At 41.5% G+C, this 26,361-nt stretch overlaps 1 protein-coding gene across 5 annotated transcripts in view; it reads right to left on the reverse strand.

The window, feature by feature from the left end:
• The window catches only part of LOC309436906 (poly(rC)-binding protein 3-like), a 151,578-nt gene that overhangs the window by 23,153 nt on the left and 102,064 nt on the right, over nucleotides 1-26,361 (reverse strand). For 3 of the 5 annotated variants that reach the window (XM_082046558.1, XM_082046555.1, XM_082046556.1), the window contains exons 6-11: nucleotides 20,749-20,880; nucleotides 16,160-16,288; nucleotides 13,894-14,037; nucleotides 8,875-8,931; nucleotides 8,287-8,362; nucleotides 6,412-6,464 (exon numbers count right to left, since the gene is read on the reverse strand). In XM_082046558.1, coding sequence (XP_081902684.1) covers nucleotides 6,412-6,464; nucleotides 8,287-8,362; nucleotides 8,875-8,931; nucleotides 13,894-14,037; nucleotides 16,160-16,288; nucleotides 20,749-20,880 — 591 coding nt within the window. The remainder of the gene's footprint in view (nucleotides 1-6,411; nucleotides 6,465-8,286; nucleotides 8,363-8,874; nucleotides 8,932-13,893; nucleotides 14,038-16,159; nucleotides 16,289-20,748; nucleotides 20,881-26,361) is intronic. The other 2 variants (XM_082046559.1, XM_082046557.1) reach the window with 1 other exon arrangement.

Below are 26,361 nucleotides of genomic sequence, written 5' to 3' on the forward strand. Positions count from 1 at the left end.
CACTTCCCTGGTCTTGCTGGCCACACTATTTCTGATACAAGTCAGGATGATGTTGGCATTCTTGGCCACCTGGGCACACTAAAGGTGCACTTGATCCCCTCGTCCAGATCGTTGATAAATATATTAAAGAGAACTGGCCCAAATACTGAACTCTGGGGAACACCGCTCATGACCGGCTGCCAACTGGATTTAACTCCATCCACCACAACTCTTTGAGCCTGTCCATCCAACTCAGTGAGGAGTATGCCCATCCAATCCATAAGCAGCCAGTTTCTTCAAGAGAATGTGGTGGAAAACAGCGTCAAAGGCTTTATTGAAGTCTAGGTAAACAACATTCACAGCCTTTCTCTCATCCACTAAGTAGGTCACCTTGTCATAGAAGGAGATCAGGTCAGTCGAGCAGGACCTGCCTTCTATAAATCCATGCTGACTGAGCCTGATCACCTGGTTGTCCTGTACGTGTCACATGGTGGCACTCAGGATGATCTGCTCCATGGCCTTCCTTGGTACTGAGGTTAGACTGACAGGCCTGTAATTCCCTGGTTCCTCCTTCCGGCCCTTTCTGTAGATGGGCATCACATTTGCCACATTCCAGTCAACTGGGACCTCCCCAGTCAGCCAGGACTTCTGATAAATGATGGAAAGTGGCTTGGTGAGCACCTCCACCAGCTCCTTCAGAACCCTTGGGTGGATCTCATCCAGCCCCGTAGACTTGTGCTTGTCTAAGTGGTGTAGCAGGTTGCCAATCATTTCCCCTTGGATTACTGGGGCTTCACTCTGCTCCTTATCCTTGTCTTCCAGCCTAGGGTGCTGTGTACCTGGAGAACAGCTGGTCTTACTATTAAAGACTGAGGCAAAGAAGGCATTAAGTACCTCAGCCTTTCCCTCGTCCTCTGTCACTATACTGTCCCCTACATCCAATAAAAAATGGAGATTCTCCTTAGCCACCTTTTTGTGGCTGATGTATTTATAGAAACATTTTTTGTTGCCTTTACGGCAGCAACCAGACTTAGCTCTAGTTGGGCTTTGGCCCTTCTCGTTTTCTCCCTTTATAGCCTCATGACATCCTCGTAGTCCTCCTGAGTTTCCTGCCCCTTCTTCCAAAGGTCATATTACTTCTCCTGAGTTACAGCCAAAGCTCTCTGTTCAGCCAGGCTGGTCTTCTTCATTGCCGTCTTGTCTTTTGGCACACGAGGACAGCCTGTTCCTATACCTCTAAGATTTCCTTCTTGAGGAGAGACCAGCCTTCCTGGACTCCTTTGCCCTTCAAGGCTGCCTCCCAAGGGACTCTGCCAACCAGCCTCCTAAACAGGTCAAAGCCTGCCTTCTGGAAGTCCAAGGTAGCAGTTCTGCTGACCGCCCTCCTAACTTCTCCAAGAGCCAGAATTCTGCTTTTTTTCTTGTTTTACTCTGTCCTTCAGTAGAGTTCTGCTGGTACCAATGCAAACAGGACTGAATAAAGAGTCTGGACTCTTAAAGGGTGGAACTGGAAGGCCTACTGTGATTTCTCCCACCCCAAACTCTTGATGCTGATAATTTTTCCCAATACACCATGCCATCTTTCATTCAGATCCCTCTCTTCTATTTTTTTTTTATTTCTTCCTCATAATGCTAAATATAAATGCTAAATATCTGTATTTCTTCCCATATTCCTAAAGTCACTGATGGAGCCTAATAAACATAGCTTTCTGCTGCGTGTTTCCTACAGGTTTGCTCCTCTATGTCCATCACATTGCATTACTTCTTTGCAGCACCAGGAGCAATTAGACTTTTAGGTTTTGGTTTATTATCCAAGTCCAATGCTGCAGTTATTTTTTTTGTCACAGGAATTGGCATGGAGCTCACTTGTTTTTTGAGTACTGGTAAAAAAATCAGATTCTTTTCTCATCATGAGTATAGTGATGTTATAAAGGGCCAAGGAAGTAGCCTCTGCATCTCGATATCTGCTGTCTGGAGGTTGACCATACATGTCCACAGGTACATATGGTTCCCCTTGGTACCCCACTGCCAACCCAAAGCAAGTCCAGTGGCTTTGGCAAAGCCTCTGCATTAGTTGAGTGAGGAAGTACTCATCACAATGAAGACTCTTCAGTCTCTTTTCATAAAGATACAGGCTTTTGGTTAGAAAAGCTGAGGGCAGAGTCCTCTTTAGGCAGACATAATCTGAGGTATAATCACTATTGTTTACAGACTTACTGCATGGCCCAGAAAGAGGTGCTTAAATACTCTGTGCCTCTTAAAAAACAGTGACAATGATGATACTATTACTACTACTACTACCATGACTACTACTACTACCACTACTACTACCACTACTACTACTACTAAATAACTTCACTTTTCTTGCCAGGATAATGGAAAATCTGAACTATAATGATTTCATAGGCTTTGCAAGAAGGCATACAGGAAACTGAGAAAACATTTCCAGAAATGAAGTATTATAATACTTGTTTCATAACACAAGTGACTCTGCTGATTTAGGTATGTTTCAATTTATTGAGAGCCCAACATCTGTTCCCATCCTGTTCCCTAAAGTGAGCCACAGGTGGCTCTGGGGCAAATTACTTCTCATTCTCAAAAGTACCTTGTTCCACCTAAGGTCTCATTTTGCTTCTGATGGATATTCAGCGTGTGAAATCTTTCTGCTGATTCTTGACCTCATCTGGACATGTCTACTTGAAGAATGAATTGACATTTTCTCAGATTAAGCAGAGACAAAGATCAGGCCACGTGCAAACATATAAAAGTGATAGAATTGACTTTTTTGATAACACACCCTCTTAAACATGCCTACTTGACAGAATCTGGTTAATTCTGTATTTTTGCTCTGGGCATTATTTCTCTGTTACATGGGCACCCAGCAGTGAGGTAAATTTATTGAGGCTGAACCCACAGGTCCCTTGCCGACAGTAGAAGTTCTTTGACTTACCCTACTGCAGGACTTTTCTCAACTTGTCTAGTGTGGATTATTAAGTATTTGCTTAATCACTGATTTTAAACCATCTAATCCAACTTGAAAGTTTCTGAGTCATAGACAGATTTAGCCACCAGCTTAGTTTTATAAGAACATGGCATTTGTTCTCAGAGCTTTTCTGGAGGAGGGATTTCCCCATCTGGGGCTATAGGGAGGGCAAGGTGCACTTTTCCTGTAACATGTAGGTGATGGGTGGCTTTGATGAAAGTCACAGCTGGAGTCTGACGCTGCCCTAGTCTTCTCCTTAAGGGCTGGCACTGGTTGTCCCCTTGCAGGAGATGGATTTGGGATCTGCAAAGATGAGAGCTCAGTCCTCCCAGTGACCACTGGGGGAAGAGGCAGCACTATACGGCCCTCCTTGGAGCATCATGTGGAGCCAACACTGGGTTTCACTGTGGGCTGCTCCAAGAGCATTTTGCGCACATGAGTCCTCCTCCATCATTTGCAGGCAAGTCCTTGTGGCTCCATGAGGAAATAAACGTGGCTCTTCAGTATGCCATTTCCGACTTGGATGGATTGACATTTCTGTTTCTATGGAATATTGATCAGATTTATAGCTTTCTTAAAATGTTAGTGGTGTTTTCTGAGGGGGAAGTTGTTTTTCTTTTACTTGCTTCTGCTTGCCTCTCCCATATATGTGCAAAATACGCATATTTTTTAATAAGAATCTTTAAATTATTGTTTTGTTCATTTACTCTCAATGGCCATTTTGGATGATTGGATCACAAAATCTTAAAACATCTATTATCTGTTCCCAATCAGATACACTAAGTGATATCATCCCTTCTGTTCCCTTCAGGACCTGACACTGTTACGCCACATTATTCTGGGATATGTGTGAAAGACACCTATATTGTATAATTTGCACGGCAGTGGAAGGCCCGGCAGGATCCCAGCAAGGAAAGAAAGGCAACCAAATACCCTTATGAGAGGTTTTGATGAGGAAAAGGAGATACCAGATATGGAAAAAAGTTACTTCAGAGAGGGACGTGGAGAAATGTGCCTTCTATTCTCTTTTTGGGGATATCCAGAAGTTCTAGGAAAACCTAGAAAGGCAAATCTCCTGAATTTACCATTTGGAGACAAAGCCTGGGCTTTTTAGCATATGGAAAATAGTTTTCCGTAAAATGCATTTCTTTGTTCTCTGATACCTTTTTGTTATTTAGCAACAGGTTAGTTGCAATTGTCAGCACACTTTATGAAGAAAGCAGCATGATGTTGTTACAGTAATTACTAATAACAGAAGAAAAATTTTCTGTTACTGCCTAAAGGCCAGAGGGAGTAAGGAAATTTTATTTTAATATGAAGCTATGCAAATTGTAAATGGCTATTAGTATCTACTAGGCTAAAGTCTGAGCTCGTTATTCTCTTTATGTCTGATTTTGCTCCATCAGATTCTTACTGAGGTTTTGACTTCAGGTACTTATCATTATCTTGATTTTTAAAAATAAGTGTAGCACATAGGCAGATACAGACTGACTTATCTGGTAGCTGTAGAGTATGTAAATATTTGCAAGTCTCATGTTCTTCTCATGCATGCTGGACTTCGGCACACGTAAGCACATATGATGAGAAAGCTGCGGGACTGATACAGCTCAGGGGGTTGATCCCTCGGGTTGGGACTGCAGCTTCCTTCACCTTCAACCAGATGAACAATCACCATGCCACACTGACTGCCTGTCTGTCAACACCAGGATTAGGAGATGAAAGTGAAATCAAACTGCCTCTGTTGGCTTTGCTGCACAGCTGCTGCTGCCTCTGCATCCCTTTTGCCCTTTCCTGCTCTGCCCTCTCTCCGTGCGCAGCGTCCGACTGATGGGGCACACATGAAACACAGGTGTTGGTGCCTCCTCATCCAACTCCATCTCTGTTCCATGTCCCTCTGGCTCTCTCATCTCCTCATTTCTAGCCTAGGGGCTGCCCAAAGAGCAGCCCTGCTGCAGCAGCCATGGGGCTGTGGGACACCAGGATGCACAGTTATGCCAGGAGAGCCCGGAGATGGCACCCAGGCAACCTGAGTGTGGCCTGGCAGGGCAGTGCCAACAGCCCAGGGCATGGGCAGAGCAAATGTCTCAGAGAGATGCATGGGGAAAACAGTTTTCCTCTTACAAAATTCCCAAGCGGCCCCTGATGCCCAACAGGACACAAGAGGTGCACACACAGACACACACATAAGCAAATGTGGGCAGGACTCCAGCCTTTTGGTCCTTTACTGCACACCTTGACACTGTACAAACACCAGAACTCCCTTTCATCACCTCTAGAGCCCCTGCGTGCTGTTGCTGAGCCTGACCCCATTTTTGCTTTGGTTTTGCTCCTTTAGCAACAACAAGAAGACAGGCACTGTGAAGCCAGAAAAACCTTCTATTGGAAACAGCACATGGATCTGCGCTTGCTTCTCAGAGAATAGCGCTGAGCCAGGGCTCTTCACATCTCCTAGATGAGAAACATTTATTTTTTGAATTTTCTATTGTACTACAGGACACAAGGCCAAATTTCTCCCTCTTGTTCTCTGCTATGAACCCTGAAAGATGTGAAGTGAGAAGAGTGACCTTGGTTTTATATCACTGACAGCAAGACCAACATCTGCCTGAGACTGAGATTAAAAAAACTTGCACTGTAAGGAGAAATACGGTTCTTCCATAAAATTCTCAACATACGATAAATTGGGTTATAAAGCAGGTACTGACAAATCAGCAGGATATCTTTTAAGTAACAGAAAGCTTATGAACTCACAGAACTCATAAAATATTTACCTTCATTTCGTTGTTATTCTGTATTTTTTCTTACTGTAAATCATTGCCACCAAGTTTAATAGGGCTTACACAATATTATAAGTATGTCTTAAGTAATATAATTGCTATTTGTGATCCCACTCATGCTTGAAAGCATTTTTCACTGGAGGAGAAATCTTCCATTTTCCAAGTGACTCATTTGTAATGAAAACTGAAAAAAAAACCCATTTGCAATGAAAGTGAACAAAATGGGAAGGCATTTTTATATGACATGCAGCATGTCGGTTGGGCACTCTGAGTAGCTCTTTTAAGATTCAGCACCATGTTGCTCATGGGGACTGAGTCTGTCAATCACAGCCGGTTCAGAGTTGCTAGAGCAGGAATGCTTTTAGCCCTTGCTTTTTCCAATAAGCCCTTATATTGCATTTTACATAACTGAAGTAGCTTTTTTGCTCAGAAAAAAATACTGCCTTGGGTACATGCGGGGTGCAGTGGAGACCAGAGTGGCACAAGCTGCACATTTTTCCATCCCCTTTAACTCTTCTGCTGAGACAACCTGTGCTAGTGCCACCCTAATGCCCCCTCCCCGGACTAAATACTGTGCAGTTTATTCTGAGGACTAGTGCTCACAAATCAAGCAAGGATGAGATGTGGCAGAGGAGCCAGAGAAGAGAAAGTGACACTGACTATTGGTCCACTTACATCATTGGGAATAGTAAGTTCATGGGAACTGGTTGGAGTAGTGGCATCCAGTCCTATTCAGGGGACAGAGGGAAAATCTCACGTCAGTTGTTTGCAAGAAGGGAAGACACAACAAATGATATTTTAAAGAAGGAAACATACAGAAAGAAGGAAAAAAAGTAAAAAGAGAGGAGCAAAGAAAAATAGAGAATTGCTAGCGAAATGGAAAAGAAAGCAAGAGATGCAAAACTCAGAGGGTTGGACTAATTTCAAATGAGTCTTGTTTTAATCAACCTTTAACCCACCAAAGCAACAAATGTCACATGAGATTCCACGGGGTCATAAAAAGCTTCTAGAAAATGAAGGGTTTACCCTAAAAACGGTCTCTGAAGTTTGTTCTTAGCACATCAATTGAGAAATTAATGGATGGCTGAAATTTGACCTGTCTACCAGGAGTTCTAGATTATGGAAAATGAAAGTGGAAGTCAAACTAACAATTAGCAGAACAAAATACATAGCTGTGAAAAAGAAAAATTAATAAATTAAAATAAGGATGAGGAAATTAACCCAGGGAAATTTGGAAATTACATGTGGGATTAGCTGCTGAAGAAATGTTGGGAAGGGTAATTTTTGAAGGGAAATGTACAGAATACTCTAAGCTGCATACATTTGTTTGTAAATTGGGTGGACAAAAGGAAAATTCTCAGGAAAAATGGAGTTACTGCTCTAACACAGAGGAATGTTACAGAAACATACATCTCACAAATATAAGCAGGAGAAGATTGAAGAGCAGTATGTTAATGACAAGAGTAAGGAAAACATAAAGCTAGGAAAGGCAATTTAGTATTACTTGTAGATATTTTATCAGATACATCTTGAAGAACAAAAATATATTTTGGATATAATTTCCCTTTCTCTTTTTTTTTTTTCTCTGTTTTTGGTGTTTGTTATTATTATTGTTATCTGTAAAGACATACCAAAAATACTTATCTCCAACTAGAAAATATGAAAAAGAAATACTCTTACAAAAAAGTGTCTCACCTACATTTTACTTATGTTTATAGTAAGAGTCGCATATGCTTATTTTACATTGAATATAAAAGAATCAAGTTGATCATAGAATTTCATGTATGTGATAAAATGTTATTTACCATACAAAGCATGTACCAGTACATAGGTACTTACAGTTTGTGAAGTTTTTAGATGCCAAACATCTATGCAGTAAAGTACAGTGAAAATTATTTATTGCAGGGTAAATTGACTTCTCACTCTTGAATCAAAAATTCAGCTTCAGTTTTAATAAGTATGGGCCAAATTTGCAGTCCTTAATTTAACTAAATTTCTATCGCATTTCGTAGCCATATCTGCATATCTAGTAGGAAAAGAGGTACTTGGCCCAGCACTGATGATTACAGATGTTCTTAAGATATTTGTCTCTACAAGGAGTTTGAATTTCAGCATGCAGTAATTTATTCCACCAGTATTTCTGTACCCTGATTACATACTGTTTTTCTACGTTTACTTCTTTATGAACATGTTACCGAATGGGATATTTGACAAGATTTATGCCCAAGTACTTCACTCAGGACCAACTGGTACATACTGTATGGCACATAATAACTTTACAAGGACTGAATGAAAGAAACTCAGAGCTTTTAGCCAATGGCACAAATGAAGCAGTTTTGATTAAATAAATGAAACAAACAAAGCGTGTTTTAGTAATGATGAAAGGAACTGTAACAGAGGCATAGGGAGGCAGGGGAAGAACACAGATTAATGTGTGAAAACAGAAGGATCTCTGGTCATTTACCACATTTATTATTAAAATGATGTAATGACCACGGGAAACAAAGCTGTTAAGAAGAAGGACTTCCCCAGGGGGTCATGGGTACGTACCAGGGAAACCAGGGGTGGTCTGCCCAAGGGGAGTAAAGGGGGGATGCTGCATAGCCAACTGGTGAAGCTTGGTCAACTGCAGGGCAGGATGGGAAATTAGAACTAACCAATCAAATGGAATTATTTCAGAGCAGAGAAACCATCTTACATGTTCTAAAACTGGATTAATTAAAATTATATTGAAAAGAAAAAAGGTTTAATTATTCATTCTAATCTACTGTAGAGAAAATAAAAAACAAAAACCAAAAAAACAAAACCAAAACCCAAACTTGGTTATAAATGACATCTCTACTGTTATTACATGTAATGGCTATTGTTAATATTAACTAATTATTGTAGAATTACATATTAAAATAACTCAAATATATCACATGCAAAAAAGACCAAGATAACTGTCATTTGTTCCTGGGCCATTGTACTTTCTAGCAATTATTACACAACAGAAGAGTTGCAGCTGAGCTAACACTTGGCTATACAGTGTGTCATTCAGGAAAGGCGTCCTTAGGCCATGTCTTTATCGCTAACTGTAGAAAGCAAATGTTGCCCAGAACAAATAAGAGGGAAAGGAAGAAAAAGGGAGTAATTTACATGCGCTGGACTCACGTCTGGATGAGGGATGGCATACTGCCCCTGGATTGTGAACGCCTGAAAACAACAAGCACAGTTAAGGCACAGGTCAGTCAGGTAGGACAAGCGGGGTTCCTGTTCTCATAAGAAATGCTCCTCCTGGCTCCCCAGGCAAATGTCACCCACATCACCTTCAATGCCAAGTGAAGCTTAATTGTCTTGTGCTGCCTGATAATGCTGATAATGCCCAGGATCTCTCTTGGGCTGCCCACGTACCCCTTGCAAGCAAGGGAAACCAAGTGCTGTTGCCTAAACTCTGATGACCTTGGTCCTCAGGACCTCTTTAGTCCAGCTCCATCTCCTGGGGGCAGAATTGGGGTCAAGGAGCATGGGGGGTGGTTGCTTCCCCTCCCGATGCTACACATATCCGCAGGGAGATGCTGATACCGAAGCAGCAATGGGGCAGCAAGGATGGGGCAGACCTGCCCAGGGAGTGCCCTGCAATCCAGCTCCTGACTGCCGTTGGTGGGTACACATGCCAGATGGCTCTCAGTCATCTTTCGAGGTCCCTTCCAATCCCTAACATTCTGTGATTCTGTGATTCTGTGACCTCATCTGGCTAATGACAGCCACAGGTGCTAAATGCCAGCAACTGTGTGCCCCGGTGCACCCCATGGGGCTCGTGCCCCTGGCTGCCATCCCAGCAGGTAGGTGAGCACATGTGCTGGATGGCAGCCTGTCCTGCAGTGCCTGGGCAGGGGGTCAGCACACCAGTCTGGAGATAGGAGCATGATGGAGAACCCCAGCATGGTGGTCTTCTACAGAATCACAGAATGGTTGGGGTTGGAAGATCTGGAGATCATCTAGTCCAACCCACCTGCTAAAGCAGGTTCACCCAGAGCAGATTGCACAGGAATATGTCCACATGAGTTTTGAATGTCTCCAGAGAAGGAGACTCCACTCTGGGCAGCCTGTTCCAGAAGAAGCCAAATATCCCCCTTCCAAATCCAGCCTCTGCACCACAAGAGCAGTGCAATGGGTAGAGTTTCTGGCATCACTTCTGGCAATGCTGGGGTGACGTGTAGGATGCAAATAAAGCACATGAGGAGGGACACAGTGGCATGTCTGGCACCAGTTAGCACAGCCCTTTGTCTTCCTGCTGGCTCTGTTCAACTCTCTGTAATGGCCTACAAAGAAAAAACTATAGAGGGTTTATAATTTTCTATTATATCCTCTAGGGCTTTTCTGAAAGGAATGACATGTCAGAAAAAATTTAATGTGCTTGTGCTTAGACAGGCAGGAAAGCAGAAAGACAAATTATAATGTATAAATATTTGTAGTGGGAGAATTATAAACAGGAACAGAGCTCATTAGCTTAGTTGGCAAAGTGCTTATTTGACAAAAGACCTCTTAGTAAGTAATGAATCCTTTGCATATGATAAAACAATTCATTTAATGGAGTTCAGTTATTAAAACCTTTAATGCCTCAACTGCTTGATGCACATTTTTGCAGCAGAATTTCCCTTCTGGAGAAGAAACATTTCATTTAGTTTTTAAATTACTTATAAAGCAAGGGTGCAATCTGGCTAACATTACGCACACCAACAGTTTTTAGACAGAAGTGTGTGACCGGGCTCAATGGGATGCTCATGGGCACACATACCCACATGCATCTACAGGGGATGGTCATTACTGATTGTTTATAAATGACAAGAGAAGGTTTTAGTCCACTGAAACAGGTGATCACTGCTGTCAGTGGAGTCTTAAGCAAGCATGTGTTCAAGCAAGCAAAGCATGTGTTTGTTTCACCAAATGAGGACAACCTTAAGGAGACGTGACATTGCTTTGTTGAGTGGGGACTCTGTGCATGGCCTCAGGGAGGTTACAGCTGGAAACAGTGCTGGGCAGGGGCTTAGGTCCATGAGCAAACAGCAGGTTTGGAAACCACACTTTGGTCTCTGTGCCTCTGTGCTAGATCATAAGTCCTTTCTGATCATGGCTTTACTTTAAATATCTTTTACATGAGTGCTTCCCAAGTCGTGGTCTGCAAATCAGCAAGAAACCACTGCGGAAAAACCAGCAGCGAACCTAACAGAAGTCACCCCTTTCCTCATTGCTCTGCTCCCTCACACTTCCATGTATACATATGAGGAAGCAAACAAATGGGAGAAAGAAATAATGAAGGTTCAGAGCTCTATCTAGCCCTTATTTGGCTGTCAATGAAAACCATCAGAGCAGCATGAACAAGATGGGTTTTGAATTTTCTTTCCCAGTTAAAAAAAAAAAAAAAAAAAAGTGCTCTTCACTTCTTAGGCTCCCGAAAGGTCAGTTGATTGATTTAGATTGAGAAAAACTGTCTTTAACTGCTTTATCCCTTAGCAGAGGAACTCTGCCCTTCCACGGCTGAGGCACGCCAAATACAAGCCTGGTGGAGGCTATGGAGACATCTGTGCTGTAACATTTCACCAAGGACTTGAGCTACGGGTCTGCTCCATCAAAGTCAAAGGCAACTTTCCTAACGTCATACTGACACAGGAATGACTTGGTCTGCAAATCTTCCTCAATTTAAACCGTAAAATTGCTATGAGGCATGAATCAAAGCTGTACCCTGCAAGTACCCATCCAAACAGCAACATAGCACAGTTGGTAGAAATCTCCCATTTGTTTCCCTCAGGCAGGAGTGTTGGATTTTTCTCATTTTCAATCACTGCATATGCTAAATATCGGTAAGGGGTAGAGCAAGGCAGGACAGTGTTCAGGAACCTCCTTTTAGTACTGTTATGCAACGCAGTATCGAAGAAGCACAAGAGAATTAAAAACTATACTTAAAGCAGAAAAACCCCAACTTACTAAAAAGAACTGGAAATGTGATCTTGCTAGTGTTGTTTGCTATGCAAGCATTAAACAAATCAAAACCTTTCAGGATAGCCATGGTGTAATTTAGAATGAAAAAATAACATCTGATACTGTAGCCAAAAGTTTGGGTAGAATTAGCACTGCTGATAAGATTTTATTTTCAGTATCAATATCCACTTATGAAAGTTTGGTAAAGCGTCCTTCCATACTGATTCCCAAACACTCCTTAGGTTTTTTCTTACAAAGTTTGCTTAATCACAGACTAAATTCAAACCACACGAAAAGTGTCTATCTCCTACACTCTTTCTCACATAAACAAGGTTGCATTAGAAAAGTGAGAACACTTTTTAACTGGTAGAACTGAAGATGAAAAAAACTATTTGGCCCTAAAATAGGACACTTTCAATTATTTATACAAACTGCTCAAATTACTCTAGCAGTTTCAATATTTTCAAGTAATCACATACAGAAACAATCTTTGAAGATAGTGGTAATTACAATACTGGTAGCACGGACTGCTGCATATATACACACACATATTCTTAAAGGAAATCACTGCAGTGTAAACTTGATATATATATGGAGTAAATTATTTTGAACTTTCAGTCATAGACCAACTTCTGGCAAATAATTTTAAATTTCAATTCAACTTTGGTCACTAAGGAAGCAGATTTCTTATTTTGAAGACAACTAAGAGTGGTAGCCTTGAACACCAGGAACTGAAAGCTACTACATCCAGATTATGAAAATCCAGATATACATCACAATGTATCATTACAGAGTAGAAAGTAATACCCCGAGACAAAAGTTCAGAGAAAGCCCATTACAAGGGCCTGTAGGAAGCAATGGCACTTTGATGTACACCTGAGATGTGCAGGAGCTTCCTTACAAACCATCAGATCAGAGAGGCACCAGTTGCTGCACCACCACTGATACCAGCAGCCCCACCAGGAACCCCGTGTCTGGCTTCTCAAATGACCTCTGAATTGCCTACTGGGATGAGACATGGCAATGACTTGGGCTGGACTACTGGGAGGGGAGGTGGGACCTGCTTGTGGATGTTCCACCATGCACGTGAGAGGCTCTTCCCACTGGGTAACTGCTTAAAAAGGTGCCTTGCCATTATATAGGGGAAAAGATTTGGCTGAGTGGGGGTGTCTCGCTGCCAGAGGGGCTTAACATACGTGAATCCCAAGTACAGAGATGGCTGCCTTCCTCTAGGCCAGATTTAGGAGATCAGTTTCTCCCTGGGTTGGGCAGGGCTTGCAGAATCTCACTCCTCCACCTTTGCACGTATCTGGGCATTGCTGCTCTTAGGCTGTTGGCTGTATGGGTCCCCTTTGTGAGCCTCCTGTGGTGTTTTTAGGGTACATATCAGCTGTGTTCATTGCTGGCTCATGACTTACTAAAACTGCATTCCCCCTGCAACAGATGATGGCAGAGCAAATTCCCGCCATGTCTTAGTGGCATGTTGCAGATCCATTTCAGAGCATTATCAAAAGCCAAGGAAGAGCCACATTGCATTTGGGGTTTTAAGGGCAGATAAGAATCCTGACTGATATAGCTTAAAATGAATGGGGAATCATCAAAACTTCACTGTGTAACACAAAACAAAACAAAAAACAAAACAAAACAAGAAAGTTCTTTGTTACCAATCAGGCTGTTGCACGCCATGGCTGGGAAGGTTTGCACGTGCACGTATGCAGTTCCTTTAACCTCAGAACCCCATTGCTACCAGGTTCTGAGAAACTATAAGCAGCTGGAATTACGTGTGTGCAAATTTTTACTGCAAAACACACTATTTGGTCCTAAAAAATATGAAAACCATGAGAGAAAAATTTATGCATTTTGTGAGCAGCTTCGTTTGATAATCTCTGACAGGATGACAAAACTGCTTATACTGCTGACGGAGCTGCAAGTTAAGAGTGAAAAAAACAACCCCTACAGCACGTAATTTTGTCCCACTCAGGGAGCATCTCATTTGAACACCTCTCAATTCGCAGAAGGGCAAACTTTTCCTAATTACAGAAGAAAACTTTAAATTTTGGTAAAATACCAGTAATCAGAATTTTGTGTCAAGTTTGCAATGCAGTGTCCCCCTTTCCTGCCAACTACAAGCACACAGAGTAGACAAAGCACATCAATACTATACCAGGCAAAAAAGAGTAAATGTTGAAAACTAACAGGCGCTGGCTGAGGTTGGACCAAGACGGTGTGGTTTCCAGCTGAAGCCAAAATGGTGTCTGCTCTTACCTGGCCACCTGCAAAAATGATAGGTGCAGAGGCAGGTTTGGGACGGTAGGGGATGGTGGCACCTTTGGGTGGGGACTGTAGACAAAAACACAAAATGATCAAAATGCATAATGAAGCAGAGCTCTGTTAAAAAGATCACTCCTTATCTTGGTCACTTCAGACAACAAGGCATGCAGCTAACCCAGCCCACCCCACCCTGCCCTCCACCCCATCAGCCCAAAAGCAAGATGGTGGCCAGTTGTCTGGCCTTCCCGGGGAAGAGCTGAGGTCCCAACTGCACAGCTAAACCTGGGAGCGCTGGTGGGATGAAGCTTCCAGGGATGAAGCTATGAAGCTTCATTAAGCATGTCAAGGCATTTCAGGAAACATGGGCACAATTTTTAAATTTCTGGAGGTTTTGGAAGAATCTAGCCCATGCTCTCACTTTGTTAACACAGAGCACATCTCCTGCTTATCCATCTTTCCTACACTGCTACTCATCAAGGTTTCTTGTTTTACTAATTCAAGTCACTTGTTCAATTGCAAATGACCGGCCTGACCTTGCATTTTGTCTGACTGAGCTGAAAGGTTGAAGAAAAATCCTCCTGGCTGCAGCAGGAGCGTAACCATGGCCTTCCTAATGCATGGAAAGAGTTTTTTTCCCTGTAGACTAAGGCAGGGACTCAAAGGGAAAGCCCCTGACTAAAGCTAACTTTCTCCTCATCAATAAAACAGAAGGACCTGCTTGTTAAAAAAGGCTTCAAACTTTCTGTGCAACACCTAGCAGAATGGTGCCCTGGTTTCAGGGCATTAACCACAACCAAAGAAGATAAAAACAATATCACTTCCATTGATTAATATATTAGGTATTTCTTGTCAATGAAAGTGTTTGTTGCCAAAATAAATGTATGCTGCAAATGAAAGCACATACATTTTCTGAGTTATTTAAATGTTTGAGGAAGCAAACTCTAGTTAAGCCAGTGTCGTCTTAGTGCTGCTTGTGTTTTGACTTGTGTTAAAACTAAGTACTTCTTATGTCAACATTTTAAATGCTATTTAAAAAGTGGCTCTACCTGTGGCAAAATAGAACTGTGTCTTTCTGGTTTTGAGACGTGGCTTCACTCATCTTGTTTAGCAAATAACTCTTCATTCCATGAATGTCAGTTGTACAGCAGACTATACACTGTATTCACAGAGCTGATAACTATTGCCATCATGTACTCCATCTCTAATAAACTAAAATTTTTTTTTTCTTGCATTTTTATTAAGAAATTCTTTCTTCGCAGTAGTTAAAAAAAATGAAGCAAGACTCACTTCTCCCCAGCTAAACACAGGGGATTTATTAATTTTTATACTTCTATTTGCATTAGGCTGTATGACATTTTGATGCAAAGGCTGTGTGCCATTTTGATCTGTTGCATGCTTCCGAACAACCAACAGTGCTGTCACAAATACTCTCCTGTTTCTCCCCTCTTAAAAGAATAACAGCACAGTAGGGTGTCAGAGATCATAATGACACAGCCATTGACTAGATTTAAGAAAAAAAACAAACTAAACCAAAAAAAACACAGAAACTTTTCCAGCAGAAAATGTTCTAAAAGTAGAGATGCTTCAAGTCCCTTGTTAAAAGTTATAGTTACAAGGTCAAAATATTTCTTTTTGATTTGCAAATTTTTTTTTCAAACTTCTATGCAAGTTGATCAGTTAAGAAATGTATGAAATTATGGGCATTTTCAACAGGTATTAAAATGCCCAGATTTTTATATGCATTAATTTTGTATCATTTAATTTAAGAGGTAAACAACTGCAATGAAAATGAAACATTCTGGCCACATGCAATGACTTGACCCTAAGGAAGCAAAAAGTCCTGGTAAATCTAAATTACATTAGTCAGAATTATTCCTATTTAAAACAAGATGTAGATGTTTTTGGCCCTATTTTGCATCAGAATAAAATGGTTTTCTCTCAGAATGGGCTGCAGCTCCATGCTGGACATGATTTGTTGTTTGACAGTAACATGACAGCCCTGATCTTTGATTGCTAAACCCTGCCGAGGGAAGCTCTCAAACACCAGGAAAGGCACAGTCTAACCAAGTCCTCTTGAAATCCTGGCATGGGAAGGGCAGGTAGCACCCCTGGGGAACCCAGGGCGTTTGAAAATTAATAATGTGTTTGAGCATCTCCTGAGTGAGAAGTGGTATAACCAGCGCTCACTTACCTCCAGCATAACCACGCATATTTGTTTCACACACTGGATAATGGCGTCAGGGGTGCCTGATATAGTCACAGCACGCTCCGTTGAGTTTGGCAACATGTCCCCTGCCACCTGCACCTGGGCTCCTGTAGACTTGAGCAGAGACAAAAGAAGAGAGTGTCACCGCTGGGCAGATCACCATAGAATTATAGAATATCCTGAATTGGAAGGGACCCACAAGGATCATCAAGTCCAGCTCCTGTCCTTGCATAGAGCAACCCCAAAATTCACACCATGTGTCTGTGGGTGATATCCAGTCTCTTCCTGAACACTGTCAGGCTTGGGGCCTTGACTACCCACCCAGGGAGCCTGTTCCAGTGCTCCACCACCTTCTGGGTGAAGAACCTTTTCCTGATGTCCAGCCTAAACCTCCCCTGGCACATCTTCCTGACATTCCCTCAGGTTCTGTCGTTGGTCATCAGAGAGAAGAGATCGGTGCTTGCCCCTCCTCCCCTTGCGAGGAAGCTGTAGAACATGATGCCTCTCAAAACCCAGTGATTCACTGATGAGATGGAGGGGAGGCACCTCTAAACTTTTTGTCTTTTCTTTGCAAGATACATGATAGAGTGAATATGCAAACTCCTGCCTAGACAGGGTAACTGGGGTCTCGCAGGACATGGATTTGCCTGTTCAAGCCAATTTGCAAACACTCCCATCCTAGGAAGATTAGTCCTCAACAGCTGTTACCCTGAATTTCAGGACAAGTCTGTTAACCCCCTCAAAGACAGACATTTGCAATGCTGACTGAAAAATGAAAAAGTTGAAATGCAGTACTTTTCAATAATAAAAAGAAAAAAAGGAAAAAATGCTGATAACTGAAGAAGGCCTGCTAATGAAATGAATTGCAGATAAATGGCCATTTAGTCTACTAATAGCTGACTTGTGTCCCTGGATGAAATTTCGGGCTGCCTTATGCTCTGGGATATCTCAGAATGGTACAGAAGCACTTCTAAATTATAATTAATGTGGATTAAATATATGCACATCATCAACTTTTAGCTTGTTAATGAACCCAAGTGGTAATGAGCCAGTTTGGGGTTTTATTTTTAAATTTGATCTTGGCACTAATATACCTTAGTTAACAAAAAACCAAACCAAAACACCTCAAAGAAAGAAAAAAACACATGAGGCCAAAACAGTCCTTGGAGTTATTTCACAAACATCCTGAAAGGCCTTCATATTGAGTTAGCACTTTCATGTGTTACAAACAAAATATATTCCTAACTATTACTGCAATGCAATATTTTGGGCTTTTAAAAAAAGCATTTTCAGTAACCATTGGCTTCATGTCAGTCAGCAAGGAGTTAATTCGTTTTCCTGCTGGTTACATACAACACATGTTATTCTTCTTTCCGAAGACTGATTGAATTACTGATTGCATCTTCTGTTCACTAGCTCTGTTTAAGGCCAGAATATCAATTCCTCGCTCTATAATGGGCTTTGGAATTTCACCATAATTTGATCAATCAGTCATGCTTTTCTTCCTTTTTTTTTTCTTTTTTTTTTTTTTAATCTTATCTTGAAAATTGTACAGCAACCCTACATGTTGTTCCTGGGTACAAGACTGAACACAAAAGACCATCCCTCGTGGAATTGCTGCTCAGTGTGTTGTGTGATGATGAAATTAGACCACATCTTGAGATGGATGCTGCCTTTTTTTTTTCTGTTTGATCATATTTACTGTTAAATGTTCAGTTCTGGGTATCCACACATCTAGCACAAAATACTCTGACAAATGCTACAGTCATTTATGCATTTGCTTCCAGTGCCAATCTTGGTTATTCTTTGACGTTGGTCACATGTCAGCAATGAAAAAATGAGTAATATTTTGCCCATTACCCTTATACTTAAGAAAATGTGCGGTGTGACTTCTCGCTACATTAGCCTTATTGAAATACCTATTTGGCCAAACACTATTCTCTTACTTCCTTGCACTAGACTAGGAGGTGTTTGTTTCTGAAACTGTGCTCACTGGAATAATCACTTCAGTCATTGAATGTACACAGACCAACAGACCAATCTCACCTCTAAAAGTCTGTGCCCTAAAAGTACTCACCCAGTGCTCTGTATGAGGTTACCAATATTTAAAATAAAATCCAAAGTATTGACAGCTGTAAAACCTACAGCTGAATATGGTTCACACTCACATCTGCTCCTATTTTAATACAATTAAGAAATCAGTTTGATTCCTGCTGCCTGAGAGTTCTCTTGGACACCTAAAAGATCTGGAGGACCAAGAGGAATCATGTCTCATGGCTGAGGCTGCCTCTGACCATGTGCTCAGACAGTAGCTCTGCTTTTTCCAGGAGATTCGCCTCCAGCCTACCAGGGTGAGAGCGTGTGGCTGCTTGAGGGCTTTGACCTGCTGCAAACACCAAGAGTCCAGTGGCCGGGCAGAACCTGAGCCAGAAATGTCCCGTGCCTAAGGCAAACAGAACACCTTCCACCCAGGAAATGTAGTTCGACACACAAGTGTCTTCTCACATCTCTACAAAGATTTTTTGAGGATTAAAGAAAAAAAGAGAGAGGGTTTCCTATGACCCCAACATCTGCACAGAAATAATGTTCTCTTCCCCTCAGTGTCGTTAAGTGACTTAATTCTTCCAGATCTCTAAAGCTGGCTTGGTAACTAAGGACTACTGGGAGGCATAGCTCCCAAACTCCTTGATGAAAAATAAAGAAACAGTATTCCAAGAAAAAAAATCCAGTTTGTAATTGCCTTTTATTTGCAGGTCTCAGTAAGTACAGAGAGCCCTTCGAATGGCAGGGCTCTGAGTTGTTTTTCTGTGAGTTTACAACAGACAACCTTGGCATGTTTTCACCAACACAGTTTACAAAGCAAAAGGCACAAGGAGGAACACCATGTTGCTTGCTTGGCAACAAAAACTCGGAAACAGCTTTTGACAGCTCCGTCAGCTGATGAAGTGTTACACACTGCTTTTACTGCCCTGTATGCAAGGAGAGAAAAGACCCTTTCAGTAGTGGCCAAATCCTGAGAGGTGAAGATACGGCTTCAGAGGGAAATTTGTTAAAAAAATCTTGGGACAATCAAATTGGAATTGAAATGAAATTATTTGGAAGAACTTGAAAGCCAAGAGGATGAGACATTTAACTGTTCTCTATCATCACCTTTCCTTCCAAGGCTACCATAAACTAACACTTCATAGCAAATTCTGGATACAAAATTTTGATCAAAGGATTTTCTACTCTTTTTTTTTTTTACATTTGATAAAATTTTCTTTGGTAGACAAATATCCATTAACTTTTTTCACATTTGAAACTAAACTTTAAAGCTCACTGAAACCTACTGTCTTTAATCACCATTTGAGATTAAAAAAATTGGTTTCACTGTGGTAAAGACTGTCAAAAGCTTTTGTTTGACATAGTCAAATGACAAAAAATTAACAGCATATTATTGTGATCTTCAACTCCTCATCCCATGTTGGAATGAACACAAATGTAGAAAGAGTATAGTTACTTTCTCCAGAATAGAAATTCATTTTTCTGAAATGTCCTATTCAGACTTTCTCTACATGTACATAACATCTACCTAATTTTCTTGTTTGTTGGATTAAAAGCATTGGATCCTTGGCTTGGTATGTGCTATACCAAGCCAAGGACATGCAAGAATTAAAACTGGTACTATATGATAATTTTTGCATTTTCTGATTAGAGGAAAAAGTGGCTGCTAGCACAGAACTTTGAATGAATACCATTAGACAAATTCTGGACTTAAAAAATCAATACGTGTTTGGAATACATGAAGTCAGGTAGCACAGTGAGATCTGGGAGATAAAAGAAGATGAAGATACTTTTTTTCTAAAAAGTAGATTAAGCATTTGATCTCCTATCCCGCACTCTCCATTGCTTCTTAGGCCTTTCCATGGTAACTGATTTGGAAATGGCCGGAACGCTCCAACTCAGGATCACCTGAGTATTACTGAGAAGGAGGCTGTGCCGCAAGAAAAACCGCATGAGCCATTTCTGTCACTGAACTGTCACTTTGCCAAATCGTGCATAATAGACGAATATGTCGTAAAGCTGTTTTTTTATTTCACATGTGGTCTTTAGCTTCAAGGGAGGCAGGAGGGTAGAGCTGTGCTGAGCCCCCACTTCCCCCAGGGAAAGGCTTTTCCAGGCTTTTCACTCAACACATGCTCACCTTACTGTAAGGTTGGAAGGGACCTTCAAAGGCCATCTAGTCCAGCCCCCCCTGCAATGAGCACGGACATCTTCAGCTAGATCAGGTTGCTCAGAGCCCCATCCAGCCTGGCCTTAAATGTTTCCAGGGATGGGGCATCTACCACTTCTCTGGGTAACCTGTGCCAGTATTTCACCATCCTCATTGTAAAAAAATTCTGCCTCATGTCTAGCCTGAATGTCTCCTTTTTTAGTTTAAAACCATTACCCCTTGTCCTATCACAACAGGCCCTGCTAAGAAGTCTGTCCTCATCTTTCTGCGATGAGCAAAGTGCAGTGGACGAAGCCGTGGGGGCATGCTGTGGTAGGACACCGAGCTAGCCAGGGTCCCAAGCAGACATCCCAAGACTTACCTCCCTGATTTCTTTTATTTTGGAACCTCCTTTTCCTATAAGGGATCCGCACTGACTTGCCGGGACGACAAGCCGCAGTGTTACAGGTGGTTTGCTTGTCACCGTGCTGTTTGTCATTGATGCGTTTATGTCCTGTAATCACAACGTCAGTTAGAGTTAGTGGAGGATTTGACATTCCTGGTAAGTACTGAAGGGCTCCGAGCAAACGCCTGAGCTGTCTGTGAAGACCTGGGGAATGTGTAACCAGCTGTGGTTTGTTTCTGTGGCAGGTAAAGCTGCCGGCTCTGCCGTAAGCACAAACCACACAAACAGCTCATGCCAGAGGAACCTCTTTGCTGGTCAGTGTTGCAGGTCCATGCTGTGGGACCAGAGGACAGTCTCTGCAGTAACATTAAGAGGAGTGGGTATCAGTCGTTAGGCCAGTCAAAGCAGATGGAAAAAAAAAATATAAGCTTTTGAGTTCGCAGCCCCCCCAGTCCTGATTTGGTCTCTTTTCCTCTGTATCAATTTGAATATTTCTACTATATGTCCTTACATTTTACACAATTTCTTGTCAGGTTTGATAAAATAAATAAAGGTTAAAAAAGAGAATGACGAAGAATCTATGCACAACCTGAAGCAGACAAAATTAGATTATTTTGATAAATATTTTGCTGCCCCCAAGGTTTAATTTATCTTTTGTATCAGATCCGTAAGTATTTGTAGTGCTATATAATTTCTAAAATCTGTTGTATCACAGCTATGTAACCAGAGTACAAAAAGCTCAGCAGAACAGCCATTACCTGTATCCAGCTATGTAACCTGTATCTGTGTATCTCATTATCCAATGAAACTACACTGTGCATTCTCATGAGCATTTAAATATATTACTTGTGGCAAAGTTTACATTGCTTTAAATATATTTTGCAGAGGAAAACATAAAGCTTACCTTCCCACTGAATTATGGGATACTGTTGAGAGCATTTAGGACTACAGAAAACCACCCCAAACCATAAGCTTCATAGCACCTGTCCAACAACTCATATGAATCTTGATGTGGTTTACTAACACTACCTGTTAGCTGAAAAGACCATCACACTCATCTGTGAGGTGGCATGGCATAACAATTACACCCTTCACAGAAATGGTATAGGACAGGAATGACAGAAAACATGCATTTCATATTCATTTAAAGAATTTATGATGCAACAAGAGTTGCAGCAGATAGAGCTGATGTGATTCCCTACATTCTCGCTTATCAAGACTACCACTTGTTAAAAAAAAGTGCCTATATTCTGTGATCAGAACCCCAAATTAGAAAAAAATAAAGTACTTGAAACAGCCCTCCACGCCTTATTGAATCGGTACAGGAGCTCAGTGACACCAGCACTGGTTCCTGCAGTACCTCGACATTTGTGATTGCAGAGTTCTTCCATACAAGAAATGGCTCAGTGTGACCTTGCTTAGCTTAAAAGGAAAAAGAAAAAAATCTTGAACAGAATGAGGCATTGCTGCATGCCATCAGACAGCTATCAAATCATTCCTCTGCCAGCCAGTAACTCACATTTTGTTTAGTGCCTGTGTCAGTGAGAGATTGCCATCCATAATAAAGTGAGAGGGATAGCAGAATTTTGCAGCACCCATGGATCTGAAATAAAGTGCAAGTCATACCAATTTTTCAGTTGGAAGATACCATCTCACTATATCACATTTGTGTCAGGTGGAGGAACTCAATCATCCAGATGTAGGTGAATAACCCTCTTCAGCCACCCAGTATGATCCTAATAATGTCCCCCACTTCCATATCATATCTGGCCTGCCCTCAAAGCCTTCACTGAGCTTATTTCCTTCAAAAGCACATCATAAAAAGTGGAAGCTGCTATTCTCTTTATTTTCTTCTCATAATTGAAAAAGAACAAAACCTGAAAATGCAGCTATGAAGGAGTAAGTCCAAGTTAAAAACACAACAAAAGCGAAATGACCAGAAACCTGCCCCCCCTCTCCCCCAGAACTGAAGGCTCCCAGGCTGGAAATTTTCTCAGAGAACAGTCATCTTTCAAACTGGGAGATTCCTATTTCTTTAACCTCTATCTGTGGCATTGCATCTATTTCCTCAGGGCTCTGGCGGACACTAGAGCTGGACCTTGCATGACTTCTGCCTGCTTGGCTGGGCTGCTCCTCTGCCAGGATGGGCTAACTGGGAACCTGGAAGTGGTGGCAAAGCCATCTCCCAGTGCTGAACCTTCGCAGCCTCCCTAGCTCCTGGCACCCTATGGTCACCAGCTTCTCAAGGCAAGCAAATGACAGCTCAGAGATCTACCAAACCTCTGGGGAAAAAATGTATCAAAATTCTTCTTTTCTGGTTTCTAAATGAAATGTGAAACCTGCCAACTTTCACGGTAAGCACAATGAGTCTGTGAGATGGCTCCTCACTCGGTAATGACTATCAGAGTTTTTGTCAAAAAGGCAACATCTCAATTGCTTCTGTCACCATCCCTTTATCTCCTCTTTTCTAGAGCTGAGCAATTTCTTCATGACTGTTTGCAAATGAAAAGAGATTCCATCAAACTTTTTCTTATTTATTTGGAGAAGATCTGACCACTAAGCTCTGCCTGGTCCTTATTCCAGCACTTAACTACCATGTGCTTCCAATGGATTATTCATATTTTTACCCAAAGCCAGAGCTGCCCCACTCACCAGTGAACTTAGAGCTGCATTTCTTGGGTCTCCAGTCTGGAAACAACTACTCTAAAATGCCCTCTCTTGCAACTCCAGTGGTCTGCCTGGGTTAGTGTCATTTTTAATTAGCAACTCTCTTCTTCCTCTACAGTGAATATTGTTTGTGCAATTACCTACTTAGCTTGTAAATTCACCATCAGGCTGCTAGAAAGTCAGCTTTTATTAGGAAGGTTGTCAAAGCAGAGTGATACAAGGCTGCAGAGTGACTACACAGAGGACACTCCTCCAGATCTTTCTGTTTTTCTATCCGGCTGCATTTTGAGATTTTTGATGAAATTAGAAAAGCATTATAGGGCTTCCATGTCTTCCTAGACCTGCTTATCCCCAGCTATGGAGCTGTAGGGTTGAAATTAAGGGTACAAGGGCTTCACGTTGAAAGTAAAAAACAACAAAACAGAAAAGTCCTAGCTGTGCATCTTGCAGTGTCAGGAGTGATACACAGAACTTAGCGATGACAGCTATTATAAAGAGAAGAAAAGGATCAATTATTCTGAGTGTGTTGATGGACTGAGGCTGTGGACACTGGAAGAAGGATACTAGGCAGGTTGGAGGGATCTGGTTGGTAACAACCTTCCTGGGTTTCAGTTGTGCTGATGAGGAAGGGATTCAAGTTTAGAATCAGCTACTACAAGAGCTGTACTCAAACCATAAGAGGAGTGAAAAGGAACTAGTGTGTAAAAAGGAATATTGTATGTTAATCTTCAACATAGCATGGGTGTGGATATCCAGCTATTCATGGAATTGTTTTAAAGTAGACTAAACTAAGACTTGGGACTAATTACCTTTTAAGAGCCCTTGTCACCTGCTGGTTAGTGGGGTTTTACAGTGCATGAGCTCTTGGGACAGAGATGTGCTCTCTGTGGCCACGTGTAAGAAATACAAAAAAACCCCTCAAACCAGCAGTCTGACTTATATATCTTTTGTTATTCTGTTTGAAGGTAGCTGTGATAACCGGAGCTGGGCTAGACACTGGCTGTTCTGGGATTTTCAATTTTTTAAATGGCTGAAGAAATCTCCAACAAAAAGATGGGTATGAAAAATAACATTTGGTAGCTAGCTCATTTGCAATTTCTGCAACAGTACTTTATTTTGCCTCCAAACTGTTACAGTTAACTCATTTTATTGACAGGAATAATAATAGGAAATCTGATTACGAGAAACATTTTTCGTTACCAACATTCTTTTAAATATACCAGAAGTCATTAAAACTAAATACAGATGCTTTAGAATATATAACCAGAGTACCTGATTGGCAGTGTGTGCCAATATCCTTTTGCTAAGATCCAGATGAAGTGTCCAGACTACCCTCTAAAATCTACACAGGTAAATACACATAAAATCCACCTGGATGCCTGAAGTTCAGATTTCTTTGCCTATTTTTAGCTACAGCACTTTAGAAGTCAACACGGTGTAGCGTGGTGGGGTAGGGATCTGAGTGTTCAATGTTTGTATGAGAAACACAGTTTTATTTCCACTGGGTACTCGTTTTGGTGGGAACTGGCAGGGATTATCTCTATTAGTGATTCCCTCAGCATTTTTCAGGATAAGACCCTAAGCAGAACGTATTTTTCATGTAGCGAGCAGAGAGACTGCTCTCTCCAGATCTTCATGGATTGGAGGGTATGGTACCCTGCACAAAGCTGCCTCTTAAACTAGAAGAAACAGAGCTTGGTAGAAGATGGATAGGATATAAAGGTGAGAAGGAGATGACAACAGATGGTTTTAAAATAGGGCTGGAAAGAATTACTTGTGTGGTTCTGCAGGATTCAACCTCATAATCATTATTATCTCATTAATAACTGGTAAAAAAAATAAAAAGCATTCTTATAAAATACACCACACCACAAAACCAGGGTACTTTATCAACATGTTGAAAGATTGGAATATCACAGAGAAAGATCTGAAAACTTGTGAAGGATTGAAGAAATATAAGTGGGATTAATATTTGCAGATTTTTTTTTTAAAGTAATTTGTCCGGGGGCTGACAGGAATTTCTGCTGAGACTGAAGAGGTTCCCATGGAAAACACTCGAGCAGGAGCTGGTGACACTTGCCAGGCACAACAAGGTTGTGTGCAAAACATGACAACAGTAGGAGACGAGGCATTTCCAGCAGCGGTAGAGATATGTTAGTGCGATAGTCAGGATAAGGGACTGTTGGTGCCATTAAATAGAGCCCTTGTGGAACTTCATTTGCAACCTGTCCACAATTAACACACACATTTAACATAAACTGTAACTGGAAAAAGGTAGAAAGGGACTACTAGAGACTCAAGAGGGCTGGGGAATGTATCCTCTGAAAGACTGAGCTTGGCTTATTTATTCTGGCAAAAGCACATGTGTGAGGAGATAAAACTGGTTTCTGAAACTGTGTCTAAGAGGGGAATCCTCAGGGATGGAAAGGCAAGAATTATTTAAAGTAATGGCCGGTGCTGGCACAAAACCAAAGCTGCATCATTAACTGTTTATGAAAAAATTCAGGTAAGGAGTGAAACTCAGGTGTCCAATTATCAGAGAACTGAGGTTGTGGATCAGATATCAGGAAAAATAAATAAATCTAATTAGTTTTTTTATCATACTGTGAAGGAGGCTGCAAGACATATTGCTTATGCTAGAAGACAACTGCATGTGATGACCCACAAGCTCTCTCCTAGTCCTGTTACTGTAAATGTGAACAATCACCATAGGAAAATAAAAGCACACACTGACATTTCCCACCACCAGCATCTCCCAGCGGTATGGGAAGAAGTGAACACTGACCTCACTGACTTGGAGAAATAAATACTCTTGAGAAAGGGATTCATGTTCCTCTGGTCTAATCTTCGATGGAGAGACACAGCCCCTTTCTCCTGCTAAAGGTGATTCAGTCAACTATCTGCAGGCTCTTCCTTTAGGAG

The sequence above is a fragment of the Streptopelia decaocto genome, assembly GCF_964273445.1.
Source record: "Streptopelia decaocto genome assembly, chromosome: 2".
NCBI lineage: Eukaryota > Metazoa > Chordata > Aves > Columbiformes > Columbidae > Streptopelia > Streptopelia decaocto.